The sequence below is a fragment of the Poecilia reticulata genome, chromosome 10 (assembly GCF_904066995.2).
Source record: "Poecilia reticulata chromosome 10, P_reticulata-male-v2, whole genome shotgun sequence".
NCBI lineage: Eukaryota > Metazoa > Chordata > Actinopteri > Cyprinodontiformes > Poeciliidae > Poecilia > Poecilia reticulata.
Genome location: NC_088839.1, coordinates 26509303 through 26523203, shown reverse-complemented (window position 1 = coordinate 26523203; position 13901 = coordinate 26509303). Strand labels below are relative to the sequence as shown.

General features: G+C 38.8%; 1 protein-coding gene across 4 annotated transcripts in view; it reads right to left on the bottom strand.

Moving 5' to 3' along the window:
* Nucleotides 1-13734, bottom strand: part of dlg3 (discs, large homolog 3 (Drosophila)) — a 110773-nt gene extending 97039 nt beyond the window's left edge. The window contains exons 1-3 of one of the 4 annotated variants that reach the window (XM_008420772.3): nt 13626-13734; nt 9491-9622; nt 2494-2579 (exon numbers count right to left, since the gene is read on the bottom strand). In XM_008420772.3, coding sequence (XP_008418994.2) covers nt 2494-2579; nt 9491-9622; nt 13626-13650 — 243 coding nt within the window. In that variant the 5' untranslated portion in view covers nt 13651-13734. Of the gene's footprint in view, nt 1-1583; nt 1716-1778; nt 1851-2493; nt 2580-9490; nt 9623-11454; nt 11656-13625 lie in introns of those variants that run through there. The other 3 variants (XM_008420771.3, XM_081611787.1, XM_008420778.3) reach the window with 3 other exon arrangements.
* Nucleotides 13735-13901: the final 167 nt, after the last annotated feature.

Here is a 13901-nt window from a genome sequence, read left to right as displayed (position 1 = left end):
CTCGGTACAGCAGCAGACTTACAGCCAAACAAACTCCCAAAACAAATGGAACACAGCATAGTAGGCTTCATGGTGACCAATGAAGCTTGCATAGTTAAGAGTCTTATGTACCTGAAATGTATGACCACCAATGCTGCAATTTAGACCAGAGTCCAGTCAGTGACACCAGAGGGCAGCCTTTAGAGCAACTCATCACTACTAGCAAATGGAATTACTAATAAAAAAAGCTCTGTATATAAATCCCTCTATAGCACCCGAGTGAAACAACATCCACTCGTCACAAAGACAAGTGTTTATATAGAAACAGCCCTCAGCCATGAGCATGCAGGCTGCAGTGCTTAAAACGAACAAACAGGAAATAAAAACTTCTGTAAATTTATGTCATGTTTGCAGCCTTTTCTCAACAATTTCTTCAAATTTAAAACAGAGCTTGTGACATGTCAGACATGAGCGCGTTTAGCTTTGACAGCTTTGTTTCCTCGTGGCAGAGGTGACAGGCAGGTCAACTGAAAGCAGAAAATGCCCCTCCCAGCTTCCTGCTCTGGCTAATAAAAGCAGCTAAGGGTCTGATATTCAGAGATAAATATAAACGACCGCAGGTGTACTTGAACTGAGCTCACCAAGTTTTTTTTATGTGTAAAATAAAATACTTGAAAGGCTTCTAAAAGAGTGTGCTGTAACAGGTTTTCCATTCTTCATGCAAAGAAGGGCATTCCTCCTCCTCCTCCTCCTCTCACCTGCTGCTCTGCACCAAATCATTGAATTTGCAGACTCATTTAGTTTCCCTCCCATCCTCCACTCATGTGACAGCAGGGTTTGAATACAGATGAGCACTTCAGCGGATATACATGAAGGAGCTTGCTTTTTCCCCTTTTAAACTTCCCAACAGGACCACTTCATCCTTCCAACCAGTTCAGGATTGTGCCTGCGCCCCACAGCCAGCTGGTACCAAAGGAGGACAGACCAGGAGCCACACAGCACCGAATTAGAAAGTCAAGAGGGTGGATCACAGGGGTACTGAGAGGAGCTGAATAACGTTCAGAATGTGGTCATAATTTAGGGTTTAGATGTTCAAACTGGGAACGGACATACTCTGAACACGTGGAGCTTGAATTAACCAAGTAGCAGCAGTTCATGCTTAACTAATCCAGTAATTCCCAAACAACTGCAAAACACTGAGGAATATCTTAAGGCTTGAAAAAAGCAAAACAAAATTCTCAAAAAGGGGCGGGGGGATTTGTTACAGAAAATAAGTAGGTTTTATAAATTGGTTTAAGAGGCGAAGTCATTCAAAATTTCAAGCTTTAAAAACATCTGACTAACCGCAGTCAAAGAAAGCAGCTGCTAAAAATCAAAATAAAGAATCACACTATGAAACCCAGAGAGGGTGTTCAATTTGTGCCTTTAAAATAAATCTGAAGCTAAACTGGGTCAGTTAACCTACCAGAAGTTTCCAAAGTCGTGACATTATCATTTCTTTGTTTAATGAGATGTTGAAGACACCATTAAATACATCTCTAACAGACTTGTTTTCTCATTGTGGTGTTTAGCAAATAAAAATACTTTTGGTTATTCTAACTGACCCAAGACAAGAGAAGTGTCATGATTTGCGGTAGATGGTGAGGAAGACACTTGGACCCAGGTTGAAATGATGATTTAATGATGAATAGTATCACTAAATCATCACTTGATGAAGTCCAAAAGTCCAGGCAGCACAGAATGAACGGAGGCTCAAAACTGGTAGCAACTGGTTACTAATCAAAAAAAACCATACTGACAAGAGACTTGATGGAAGACAAGACACCAAGACGAGACGACCAGACAAGGACCCACCAAGGCACACAGGTGGGTTTACATACACAGGGAGACAATCAGGGGAAACAAGAAACAGGTGTAACTAATCAAGGGGAAGACGGGACAACACAGAGAATCCACAGACACAGAAATCTAAATAAACACACAGAAACAACCAAATCCTTACAAGACGTTTGGTCTGATTTAAGTTTAGACAGTAAAACAAATGGTGTAGGTGCCTTTTTATTCAACATTTGTAAACTTCTGGTTTCAACTGTACATTAGAAAGTCACTTTAGCTGGAAAAATATTATACTGGAGCATCTTTTAGTATGTAAACAATTGTGGGAGTCTGTGTAAAAATAATAGCTGTCCAGTGCAAACATGACAACAGTTTAAAAGTTCATTAAGAAGTGTTTACACCAACCCGTTCTCCCTCCGCCACTCCCAAAAATGTCCTTGATGTCAGGAATAGTTTCCTGTGGTTTAAATAATTATGTGTGCCTTTCGTCATCCACATGAAGTCAAAGCTCCCATGACTCAGGGTAAAACGTAGAAATCTTAGGAACGCAGGTAATGACATCTTGTTTCAGCTGCCAAGTAAAAGCAACTCATACACAACACAAGCGGCATCTCATTCAATGTAAACATAAAGCACATTTTCTCTGATCTACAATAAAATGTGAAGCAGTGAAATTACCTCCCACACATCCTGCCCGCTCTCTTCCTTTACAACAGTTTGTTCTGCATTCAACTGCAAGGTCACCTCGTAACACTCTTGAATATCTGTGGGGGAAAAGAAGTAAAACAATAATGACTTTTTTTTCTCTCTTTACTTGGGCAAGAACAAACATAATCACTTCTCAGTTATATTTTGTTTCTGCTGATAAATTTCAGGAAGCTCACAGTTTTCATTGGGTAAAATTGGAAGATTGGGATTTAATTGTTTACATGGAAGTTATGTCTTTACATTTCCAAACATACGCCATAGATTCATTTGATGAACTATGTGACTCCGGCGCAGAGTATCAATCAGTGTCTGAGAGAATCACATAACATCTTATAGCTCTACATAAAAACAAGATCATGACCCCTGCTGACACCAGAGTATTAGTAAAGATTGTCTCTATTACCATGCGTTGATGTGTCTTAGAGGACTTATTCTGTATATTTTATTCACTAGAAGGTCAGTAAGAGCCAACACAATCAGTTACAAAAAAAAATCTTAGTGAATGTTCTCTGTTTATTATTCTACACACATTACATGTTCTTTCTGATTCCAGACATCCATGATTTATTATTGCTTTTTCCATTATAGAGGAGAGAGCGAGAGTGTAACTTTATGGTTCATTCTCATATGGTACAGTGTTGCTTATGTAGAGGCATGCAGGCAAGCCTCTACAACAGCAAAAACACTCAAAATGTTACGCTTGTAGCCTGTGAATAACACTACTCAAGGTGCATGATGTATTGGTGTAACTCCAATTCTCCTTTTTATTTATCTTTCTAAGAAAGTCCCAAAAGCAGCTACAGGTCAACACAAGGTTAACTTCATTTTAACGCGATTAGTGAGTAAAAGCAATTAATTAATAGGATGGATGGATGGATGGATGGATGGATGGATGGATGGATGGATGGATGGATGGATGGATGGATGGATGGATGGATGGATGGATGGATGGATGGATGGATTTTCAATATTTCAGAGGAGAAAATATAAAGGATTTATGGGCCAAAAGAAAAAATGACCCATATTCTCACCTTTTCTTTAATTTAGGGTTGGTAATTGTTGAGCAAAACCAAGTTTTAAAAAAAACTTAAAATACAATTGTGCAGTGGAGTCATGAGCCAAAGTGGACTGTGTATCAAGAGACTCCATAAAACGGAGAACATAAATAATAAGTCTGGTTTGAGTGTGCCAAATAAATTTAAATGATGTCAAAAACAAGTGTAACCAAACACTGAAAGATTCTGTTCTTGGATATTAGACCTTTAATATTCAAAAAGTCAAGATAGGACAGTAAATCTACATGATAGGGCTAATAGCAACAACAGCTGAAGGGACTTTATTCCAAGTTTTTAGGATTGAAACTTGCCGGTATAAACGGCAGTCTTAGGATTAAGGCTCAGTAAACGCCCTGGAAAACCGCAAGACAGAGTCGGAGCAAAATTAATCCAAGACTTTCAATGCTATGAAGCAATTTTACTACCTCAGAAATAAAGGTGAAAGATCTGGAAAATTGTGTTTGAAGAAAAACAAAACTGCTACTGATCAGTCTTCGACAGGCAGACAAAGTTGGAAACTGCTGAAGTTTATATAAAATTGTTACAGAGTTGAGAGATTTTGTCTCCTGGAGAGAGCACACCAGACTCTAGAACCATCAAACCAAACAAGAAAAGGGCAATTATCCTTTTCTTGTTTTTAAGATCATCGCTTTGTCTGGGGTTCAACAAGACAGTGGGGCATCATATTTTGCTTTTGCCAGTGTTTTATATTTATGGATAAACTGATTGCAGGGTAATGAAATTAGTTATTTAAGTGCCCTTTAGAGGCCTGATAATTGCATCCATTTCAATTTAATTTTCAAGCGTTAAGAATGCAGAGCTGAGTGGAGCATTTGGATCTTGTACTGTGATTAGGTGAGGTTTTTATGGGGTTGAGTTGCAGTTGTGCCGACTCAATAGCAATGGTGCTCATGTGCAACATTAATGGTATGTAGACAGTAGCAGTTTGGCTTATATGCTGATCAAATGCTACATGTATCCCATAGTGTCAAATGTGTAGGTAGGAAATGCAGGGACGTTTTTAATCCTTAATGTCTTCCTATGCCTAAGTAATAAAAGGCAGATGCACAAAACTGTAACAGGTGAAAATAACTAACATACCTAATTAGCTACTAATGAAAAATTGCCAAAAATCTGCAGAATATCTCCTATTTGAAAAAAAAATTAAAAGAGGAAATGTTGATTAGGACATATTTTTAGCTAAAAGTCAGCATTATGTTTATTCCATGCATTTTTAGAGTGTTTCTTAACCGTGCCACACTTTCTCCTTTCAGGTTCCTTCTGAGTGGCAAGCATTTGATGAGAATGTACTGTGACATTTTTGCTGATGCCAAACACAGGACTAGCAACTGCAACGTTGACATAAGGAAATGACAGGAGAGTTCATCAGCTTTCAAAAAAACAGGTTCACTGAAAGGTCGAGTCGGGTTTCAAAATTCCTTTGAAAAGAAGATCTTGTCGTTTTCCAAAATCAAAGTTATGTCATTTTTATTATAAAAACTATAAAATTTTGGCTTCTGTGTGTGTGCTTGAGACAGAGACATGAGCCAGAATGTCCCAACAAGACAATGTGGGAACAAAAGTGTAAGAATGGAGCATTTGACTCATCTCTGTGTCTGAATGTGGAGGAGTGAAGCCATGTGTGGGAAGAGCAATTTGTTGACCAGCTGACTAAAGAGCAGCCTCACTTAGACAAACTCTCATGTACATGCAAACACACACATACCTAAGCTGAATAGTTCAGATTTTGTTCCATGCTAATGTTTTGTTATGTCGGTTGGTATTTATTTAACCTCTAACCAAGAATTTCACTAAATGTGGAAACAAACTTTGGATATTTAAAGTGAGGAACTGAATGTGAAAAGTCTAGTTATAGAAGCATTTAAGTTTAACTGATCAGACAGTAAAGACAACCATCAAAACAATATAAAGATGTGTATGAATCTCTTATTGTAGCGGAAAGGTGGTAGGGATTGATCCAGTGGTCAAACCCCGACTTCAACATCTTTGTTAAATATAAACTTTGGCGATACCCAAGAAACAAAAAGCTTAATTTGACATGTATTTTTCAAGGCTAAATAAAGACGTGCGTCGAGTGTTCGGAGTTCTGTCTTGACTTTGCAGCTTTGTTATCCACTACAAACCATGACTTTCTCATATTGTTCATCTGCTGTAAATAGTTTTCTTGGACTGACACTTTTTGACTGTACTCTACTCCTCCACATTCCTCATTTTTTAAAAGACAACTAGTACAATGTGCTGTCCTTGTCAGAAACAAAACTTAACCAGAAAACTGGTGAAAAAGCAGCCATGAAGCAAATATTTTTCGAAGACTTCGGAAAGCCAAGAGAATATTTACCAAAGATTACCAGAAAGTTTGGCTTGTTGGAAGCAAAGCTGAAACACATTAGAGGTGGTTTAAAGGTTTTCCACAGTTAAATACTTTCAAAGATGGTAATAATCGTCTCCAGTCAACAAGGAAGTTCTGCAACAGATGGTGCAGCCTCCACAAAGCCCTTATCGGCATTAAATCGGTCTGGAACACCAAAGCGCTTGACACAGACTAAATATGTAAAAGTGGAGGCAATTTCTCCAGGATACCCGCCAAACACCTTAAAATGTGAACAAATATGTCTCTGCAAACTACTTGCTGTTGTAAACAATGCCTTTTGTATATATACTTACTTTTTCAGTGCTCTTTTTTAGGATGTAATCAAGAAAAACGTGTTACCTTTCATCTTTAAAAAAAAGCATTCTCCTTATTTTTAGTGTGTTATCATTACATTTATTCATATGGCCTGTTCTTTTAATAACATAAGTGCTATTTCTACTTTAAGTGATAAAAAAAAAACCTGCATCTGAGAAGTCTTGCAGGATTTGCTCTCTGACTGCATCTTGGGCACCTCGGTTTCCAGTTAACACTTCTAATTACTTTTTCTGTTCCTGTAAAAGGTAACAAGCTCTTCTGAAGGTGCTCGATCACATCTCCTTCAGATGTCAGCGTTCTAATTCTCAGTCACATAAAGTACAGACAGCTTTTCTGTTTGCACATCTTGTGGCCTTCTAAAACAGTCTCAGCAATGCTCTACGTCTGGAGACCACATAAATTCCTGGCCAGCAGACAAAACACACAATTTAAGGCAGAAGCCACTCTGACTGAACTTATTCTAGATCTATATTTAGATGGGAAAAAAAGTTTGCATTATCCTGGTTGGAGTCTTTTTGACACAACTGCACCTTCGACTAACGTGTCAATGCAGTTTCGGGGAGCCACAGACCTTTTTGTCATATGTACCTTTTGACTTAGATTGATTCATCTCTGCACGTCCTGCCAGGCTGAATCACACACACAGACACAAATGTGCCCCTGGATCTTTACATGATGACGAGCAACCCACACGACACTGATGGAAAACTAGGTCACAATTTCAAAGCAGGGCAAACAATTCACCCCCTTCTCACAGCCTCAGTAAAACATTCCTCAGGCATTCAGGGTCCTCTGTAATGTAACGTGTGTCAGTCTCAACTCCCACCACCCCGGTGCTCTGCACCATGTGCTTGTGTTGGAACAATAGGACGGATGCACAGTTAAGGCAAGCTTTGTTTGTGACAGTGCAACCATGCAGACATCCAATCAAGTGGCCAATACCTGACTCGCCCACGTTGGATGCAACACCTCTACACACCCACAATGGAGCTAAGAGATGTATTTACCTTACCGTCGTGTTGACACATCAATCCGAAACTGGAGTTAATTATTTTCTTGCTCAGCTTAGACGGCTTCGCTTTTAAGCCACCGGCACAGTGACAAACGCAAAAATGCTGTAACTGAAACCAGTTCGCATGGCCCTGAGCATGTGAAGGTAAACACACCAGGACCGGATAAAAGAATGACTAATGTTTATATTGCGCCGTGTTCTGATTATAGAGCTGTGAAACGGCTGCACCTGCAAGCCGCCCTTTCTCCATGAGAACCACATGTTGAACGAGGGATAAAGCCTCTCCAGCCCTGCACCTGAAACAAAACGACCACAGGCCTCTCTTTACTCTTCTGTTCCCTCCCTTGCACGCTGCTTGGTTGAGCTGGAGAGCTGTGGAGGAGGTTTGGCATGGCAGCCAAGAGCAATTTATTTTCCTGTCTGCCTCAGGCTCGGCCTTGATTGAAGATTCTTTGTGAGGAATGTTTGGAATCCTGATTTGGAAAAGCTAATCCTCGTTGAGTCTACCTCATTTCTATAAATACGCCACTGTGTGTCAATGAGCTCGACCAAAATTACAAAAATTTTCAGGCTCATGAAATTCACATTAACATTTCATTGGTGAAACTGAGGCCTGAGGAAAGTACTATTACAAGACTGGACAGGGCTGCACAGTGGGCCAGATGCTAGCACTGGGGTCCGATGTTGACCGGCACCTTTCTACTCAGGATCGAATGTTTTTTAGCAAAGTATGAAAGATTTAAAAAGTGATGTTTTCCAGGGCCAAATGTATGAGATTATAGTTTCTGTAAAATGAAAGATGTCAAAGTGGTTGAAGAGATTTAAAGACTAAGGAAATAAATATTTTCCTTATAATACATTGAGGCAACTAGCAATCAGAGCATCACATGTAACATCTCTGATTTACCAGCATCCCCACCAGGTACAAACAACACTTGATTATTCTGGTTTCTATTACTCATCTCCTACTGTGGCTCTTTGTCTTCTTCTGTGATGAGGAAGATCACCTCCCACAGGCTAAATACCCAAAGCTCTCAAGATAATTCTCAAATATACACAGCGATGAGGACAATCCATCGCTGCAATTTATTAAATTCCATGCAATTTATTAAAGGCGATACACCAGTTCTCTGCTCCTTGGTCTGTGTTAGTGTTATACTTGAGCTGCACAATCAAGCGTTGAGATAATCCAGACATATGCTCTTAAAACCACAGTAAACGACAACTTAGCTTCTACTCCAACCTCCTGACGTCAAAGAAGAAGGGAAAAAGTCTAATAATTCAAGCCCTTATGCCTGGAGTTTGCATCAATCTCACACAGGAAACAATACTTTAAATCCCCCTCCGTATGCCATCACCAGAAACAACAGTGTGCTGTGTTTCTTTTAACTGCTGCCTGAGTCATGACACCCCTCCCCCTCAGATCCCCAGCAAAGAAGCAGCAGTGGGTCAGCAGAAGCAATAGCAGAGCCGAGGGCGAGGATCATTATAACATGGCTGTGGTAATTAGAGGGACCACTGAACCATTGGTTAAAAAGAAGCAAAGTGTTTTATCTCCTGTAAAAAAAAAGAGAAAGAAAGAAAAAAAATGCTATGTTCACCCTGAGCCCTCAAGCTCTTTTTCTTTCCAAAACACCAAACTAGTCATGAAGGTGTAGGTGGTTACAGCAGCTCTTTATATGAGAACACTTTATGATTAGCATTACCAACAATGACAACAGCAATTATAAAAACTTAATGGTCGACTCAAGTCAGTTCAGTTTCATAAAGCATAGGGTACAAAAGAGAATATATGGTCAATTCGGTGTGAGAAATGTGCCAGAATGTCCTGGATTAATACCAATTAGTGTATATATAGACTGTTTTTGGCTTTAATAGGGTTTCGTTAAAATCCAAGAATGCTACAAAGTTGGGGGTTGGTATAGAGCAAACCTTTGTGGGGGACACTGAAAGGCCTCTTTCATAAAGCTTAATTGGGAAATGTGTGGACTCAGTTAACGTCCCATAAAAATGAATAAAATGTGACCCTGTCTGTCCGCTCCTTTTCGGTTTGCAGACAGCTGCACAAATTAAAATAAGCTGTCCACATTTACAAAGTCCATATTGAGAAACAGCTGTAATTTCAGCTATAGGGTAAAGTTTGGAAAGACTTTAATAGTGTCAAAGTAAACTACTTTGTGTTGTTTTCCTTACCGAGAAGAGCTTGGAAAAGCTGGCTGCCCAAGATGGCAGACACTTTGCCCACACTGGTCTTCAAGGCCTGCTCCTCTGGGCTGGTCAGGTTGGCCTGGTATTGTCTGAGGAGCCCCACAGCCCTCTCTGTGTCTGCGTCACAAAACATGTGCATTTCTTAACAGCACTTTTACAAGGAAGTGTTCACAATTTATCACAATCGTGTCAAAGTGAGTATTTAGATACAGTGCCTTATTTGTCACAGACTAATGCATGGGATTATTTTCCAGTTTACACGTACAAACACAAACACGAGTTTTCTCAAATCTTGGTTTTGGTCAGAGGTTTTATAAGTAATGTTTTTAAGGATACTACACTGAGTTTCCATGTGGATGAAAGGAAAAAGCACATCAAAATGTATTTGTTTTCCCAAATATCCAGCTATGGATATTTACTGGGTCTCAGGCTGGATAGAGAGTCCTAATGCTTGAATAAGCTTATTTGTAGTGTTAGCTTTTCTCCATAGATGGTGTGTTTCAATTAAGTTCAGTTTTGAATCTGATCAAAGCCCCTTCTTCTACATGGCGTGTAGCAAACATAACTTCTTTTTGCTTTCTTTCTTTGTCTTTCTTCCATAGGTGTTAGATTTGTAGAGTGTTCTACCAATAGTTGTCTTAACAGATTATCCTACCTAAGCCTTAGATCTATGCAGCTCCTCCAAAGACACCAGGAGCCTCTTAGATGACGCTCTGATTATCTGTCCATCTGACGGCTTAGATGGACAGCCATGTTTCTGTAGTTGTGGAGTTGAGCTGAAGTCGTTTACATTTCCCAATGATGTATTGAGATGCTCATAATTTGGGAAGCTGTTTTATATTTAAAAATATTCCAGTTTGTACAGTCTGATCACAATACATGATTTAATATTTAAAAATGATGTAATCAGACAGACAAAAATAATAAACCATGTGCAAATTTTAGTATTTAAAAGACTACAGTTATATAAAAAAGTAATGCATTTGTTTCTTTTTTTTGTAATTGAAACATTATTATTATTATTTTTTTTAAATAGGCCGAAGAGACACTTTTCCATAAACTTTAGGTGTGTATCTCCGTCTGGTGCATTTTTGATTGAAATGTTTGTTCTTCATTCACTAAGCGATACTTCATAATAATATTACCCAAGTAGAAGTAAAAAGTACAGTGTGGTAAATATACTCCTCCAAGATCTTTTTCCCCCCAAAACGCCACTCCAATAAATGCACCTGAGTAAATTTAACTAGTTTCTACACACTTTTGAGTAGATTTATCTAAAATTATAACTTGTTCTTTTTCAAAAGGTCATGTAACATTTGCAGTTCAAAAAGAGTTGAATTGAAGGTAAAAAGGTTGCAGACTCCTCACCTACTACATACATTATAAAATTTGTGGTTGTAATGTCAAAAAAAGTGAAAATACTTAAGCTGTATTCTACAGTCACTTGTGTGTTATATTGTTTATTGTACTATAATGCGATAAACTTGCATTTAAGCTGTGGGAAAGAAACCCCGAAAGGGAAACATTTATATTTTTGTCACTGACAGAAATAAGTTGAATAAATTTCACGGAGGCAGCTCTTTGTGTTGTTGAACCCGGTGGGTGGTGAGGGCAGAGAGATGATGCACATCACGAAGGTAAATCTGCTTGCAATACCTGAGCCTGAACACTGATCGATGATCGAGACAACAACAAAACAAACAAAAAACTCCGTTAGAAATCATTCGCAGCCCGGAAGTGGAAGTCCCCGGGATTTTTACCCCCCCCCTTTTTTTTTTTTACCCCTAAGGACCAGAAAAAGTAATTCGGGTTTCTCCAGAGATTTCAGCTGAGATTAGAGAGGCAAAAACTAAAACGGTCGCTTGGGTTCATCAATGCGAAGGCACCAACCTGAAAATGTAACTAAAACTTACAGGAAGCACTAATTAGAGAGATGGAGAAGTACTTACCATATTTATGCACCATGGAGGGCGCGACTTGAAACGTCATTTATACAGAAGATGTTTTGGTTTTGAGATAAAATAACAAAATAAACACAGCCTTTCTTATAAAAGTTACATCTCCAGTTTAAAATCCACTCGCGGTTCCCAGTTTGCCAAACTGACTTTACCAGTATGATTCACTACCTGAAGCAGAGATGTGACTGTTTACTTCATGTTAACTTTCCCAGAAGTTTTGGGCAAATCGGTCCCCGGTCCATGTCACGTCCCTCCTCCCGTTGGACACATGCCTCGCCACGATGCCGAAGTTCGCCTCTGATTTGTACAGGGCTATTTCACTCTGTTGTGTTTTTATTTGAAAGCACAGTTGTCTTTAAAGAGCTCCAGTTAAAAATCTGAATCACTCATAGTGCTCTAACCTGGACTGCAAATGTTACATGACCTTTTGAAAAAGAACAAGTTATAAGTTATACACAAGTTATACACAAGTAAATGTCCGTCACAATAGTTACCGTGAATGTCGGTGCTTCTGTTGTTATAACATTTACATAGAATTCATATATATATATATATATATATATATATATATATATATATATATATATTAGACAAAATTGCAGTTTTCAAATTATTGTCATAAAGCAACCTTGACAAATAAATTTTTTTTAAAGCAGAGTTTATTTCCCAAAGCTATGCCTGAAAATCTGCAGATTCACAGACCACACTGGTGAAATGTAGTTCACAAGATCTTGAATGCCACATTTAAAAACAGAATGAGAAACAAAGTCATTGGCATTTGTCAGCATTGCATTAACAAGTCCAAGAAGTCATTGATAGGTTTCAGATGCAACCAATGGAGAAAAAGACACATTAGCCAAACATCTTAATGACCAAGACTTAAAATATTCAGTGGGCTGATGAGACAGAAGTGGAGCTTTTTTAGAAGGTCTGTGTCCTGTAACACCCTCAATAAAACTAGCACAGCATTTTAAAAAAGCAACATACACACAGTCAAACATGGTGATGATGCTATAATGGTGTGGGAGTGCTTTGCCGTTTCCAGGTACTGTAATTGATAAAACTACGGGTTCTGTTCTCCAGCAGAACAGAATTAGTTCAGGTACTCAAGCCGACTTGGTGCATCAGAACAAACATCTCAAGAACACCAGCAAGTCCAACTCTGAATAGCTAAATAAGAAGGTGTTAGAGTGGAATAGGTAAAGTTTGTACTTCAATCTGACTTCATTAGAACAAACACAGTAAGGTAAATAACATTACATATGCTTAGAGAGATGTTTCCACCATCCCTGGGTGTAAGGTCTACTTTTTTCACCCTGTCAAAGCAAACAAAATGTATTCTATACCTAGTACATATCCACACTGAAAACACATTCAAAGTATAATTTTATTGTATTTTATTGAAGTTTCACCATCTCGCCAGGAATGTTAGCTGGAGATAGGCACCAGCAACCCTCCCGACCCCCCTTAGGGACAAGGGTGTAAAGAAAATGGATGGATGGATGGACGGACGGACGGACGGATGGAGTTTCACCAAATTGAATGTTTCGTGAGTGTAGAGGTGGTGAGGGTCAAATATGTATGGATGGCCATTTTAAAATAGAATAAAGTTTTTTCAAAGGCATGTCTTAATAAAATATAGTTCAGGTCTAACAAGTCAAGCATTTACTTTTTAAAACAAGGTTGATCTTTTTCATAGTCCTTTAAATTTGTGAAATAGCCCTTTACCGTGAAGCCGAATCAGAAGCTAACTTCAGCGTCGCTGCCTCGCCATCGTGGAAAAGATCCGCTGACTCAGCCGTACGTAAGTTTAAAAAATATATTAAACTCTCTAATTTACATTCTATACCATGTTTTACCCATCATCATCCGCGGTAATTAGCTTTAGGAAGGCTGAACGGTTTTTATTTTTATCAACATGAAGTCGTCTCGTTAACATCTTCTTGAAGTGCGCGCCATCTTGTGGCGACATAACGTAGTGCTGAAATAAATCACAGTTTAAAGGAGAACTCCACCGACTTTACGAACCTGGCTGGTTAGCTCCAGGAATGAAAACGTTAACTGGTAAAATGGCTCAAGTGATTCAACCGTAGGTGGGATCGTAGACTACAGGTTTAAAGTCTCAGATAAAATATGTCAGTAGTTTAAATAAGTTTGCTTACCAGTGCTGTTTAGCCGGCTCCTCATCCCTCTTGGAGGCTAGCGGATGGAGACTACAGTAGCCGCTACCATGGCAGCTACTAGCATAACACACCCAAATCTCCACACAACGGTTGGTAGCAGCGCTGCATTCTGGGTAATGTAGGCACGAGGATTAAAATCTCGGATCTTTTGGTTGAATTTAACATTCTAATCAGTCTCTCTACCCAATTTTTAATATTTAAGTTGCTTTATGAAATATATATTAAATATAAATGCTTTTATTACAGCTCTGACAA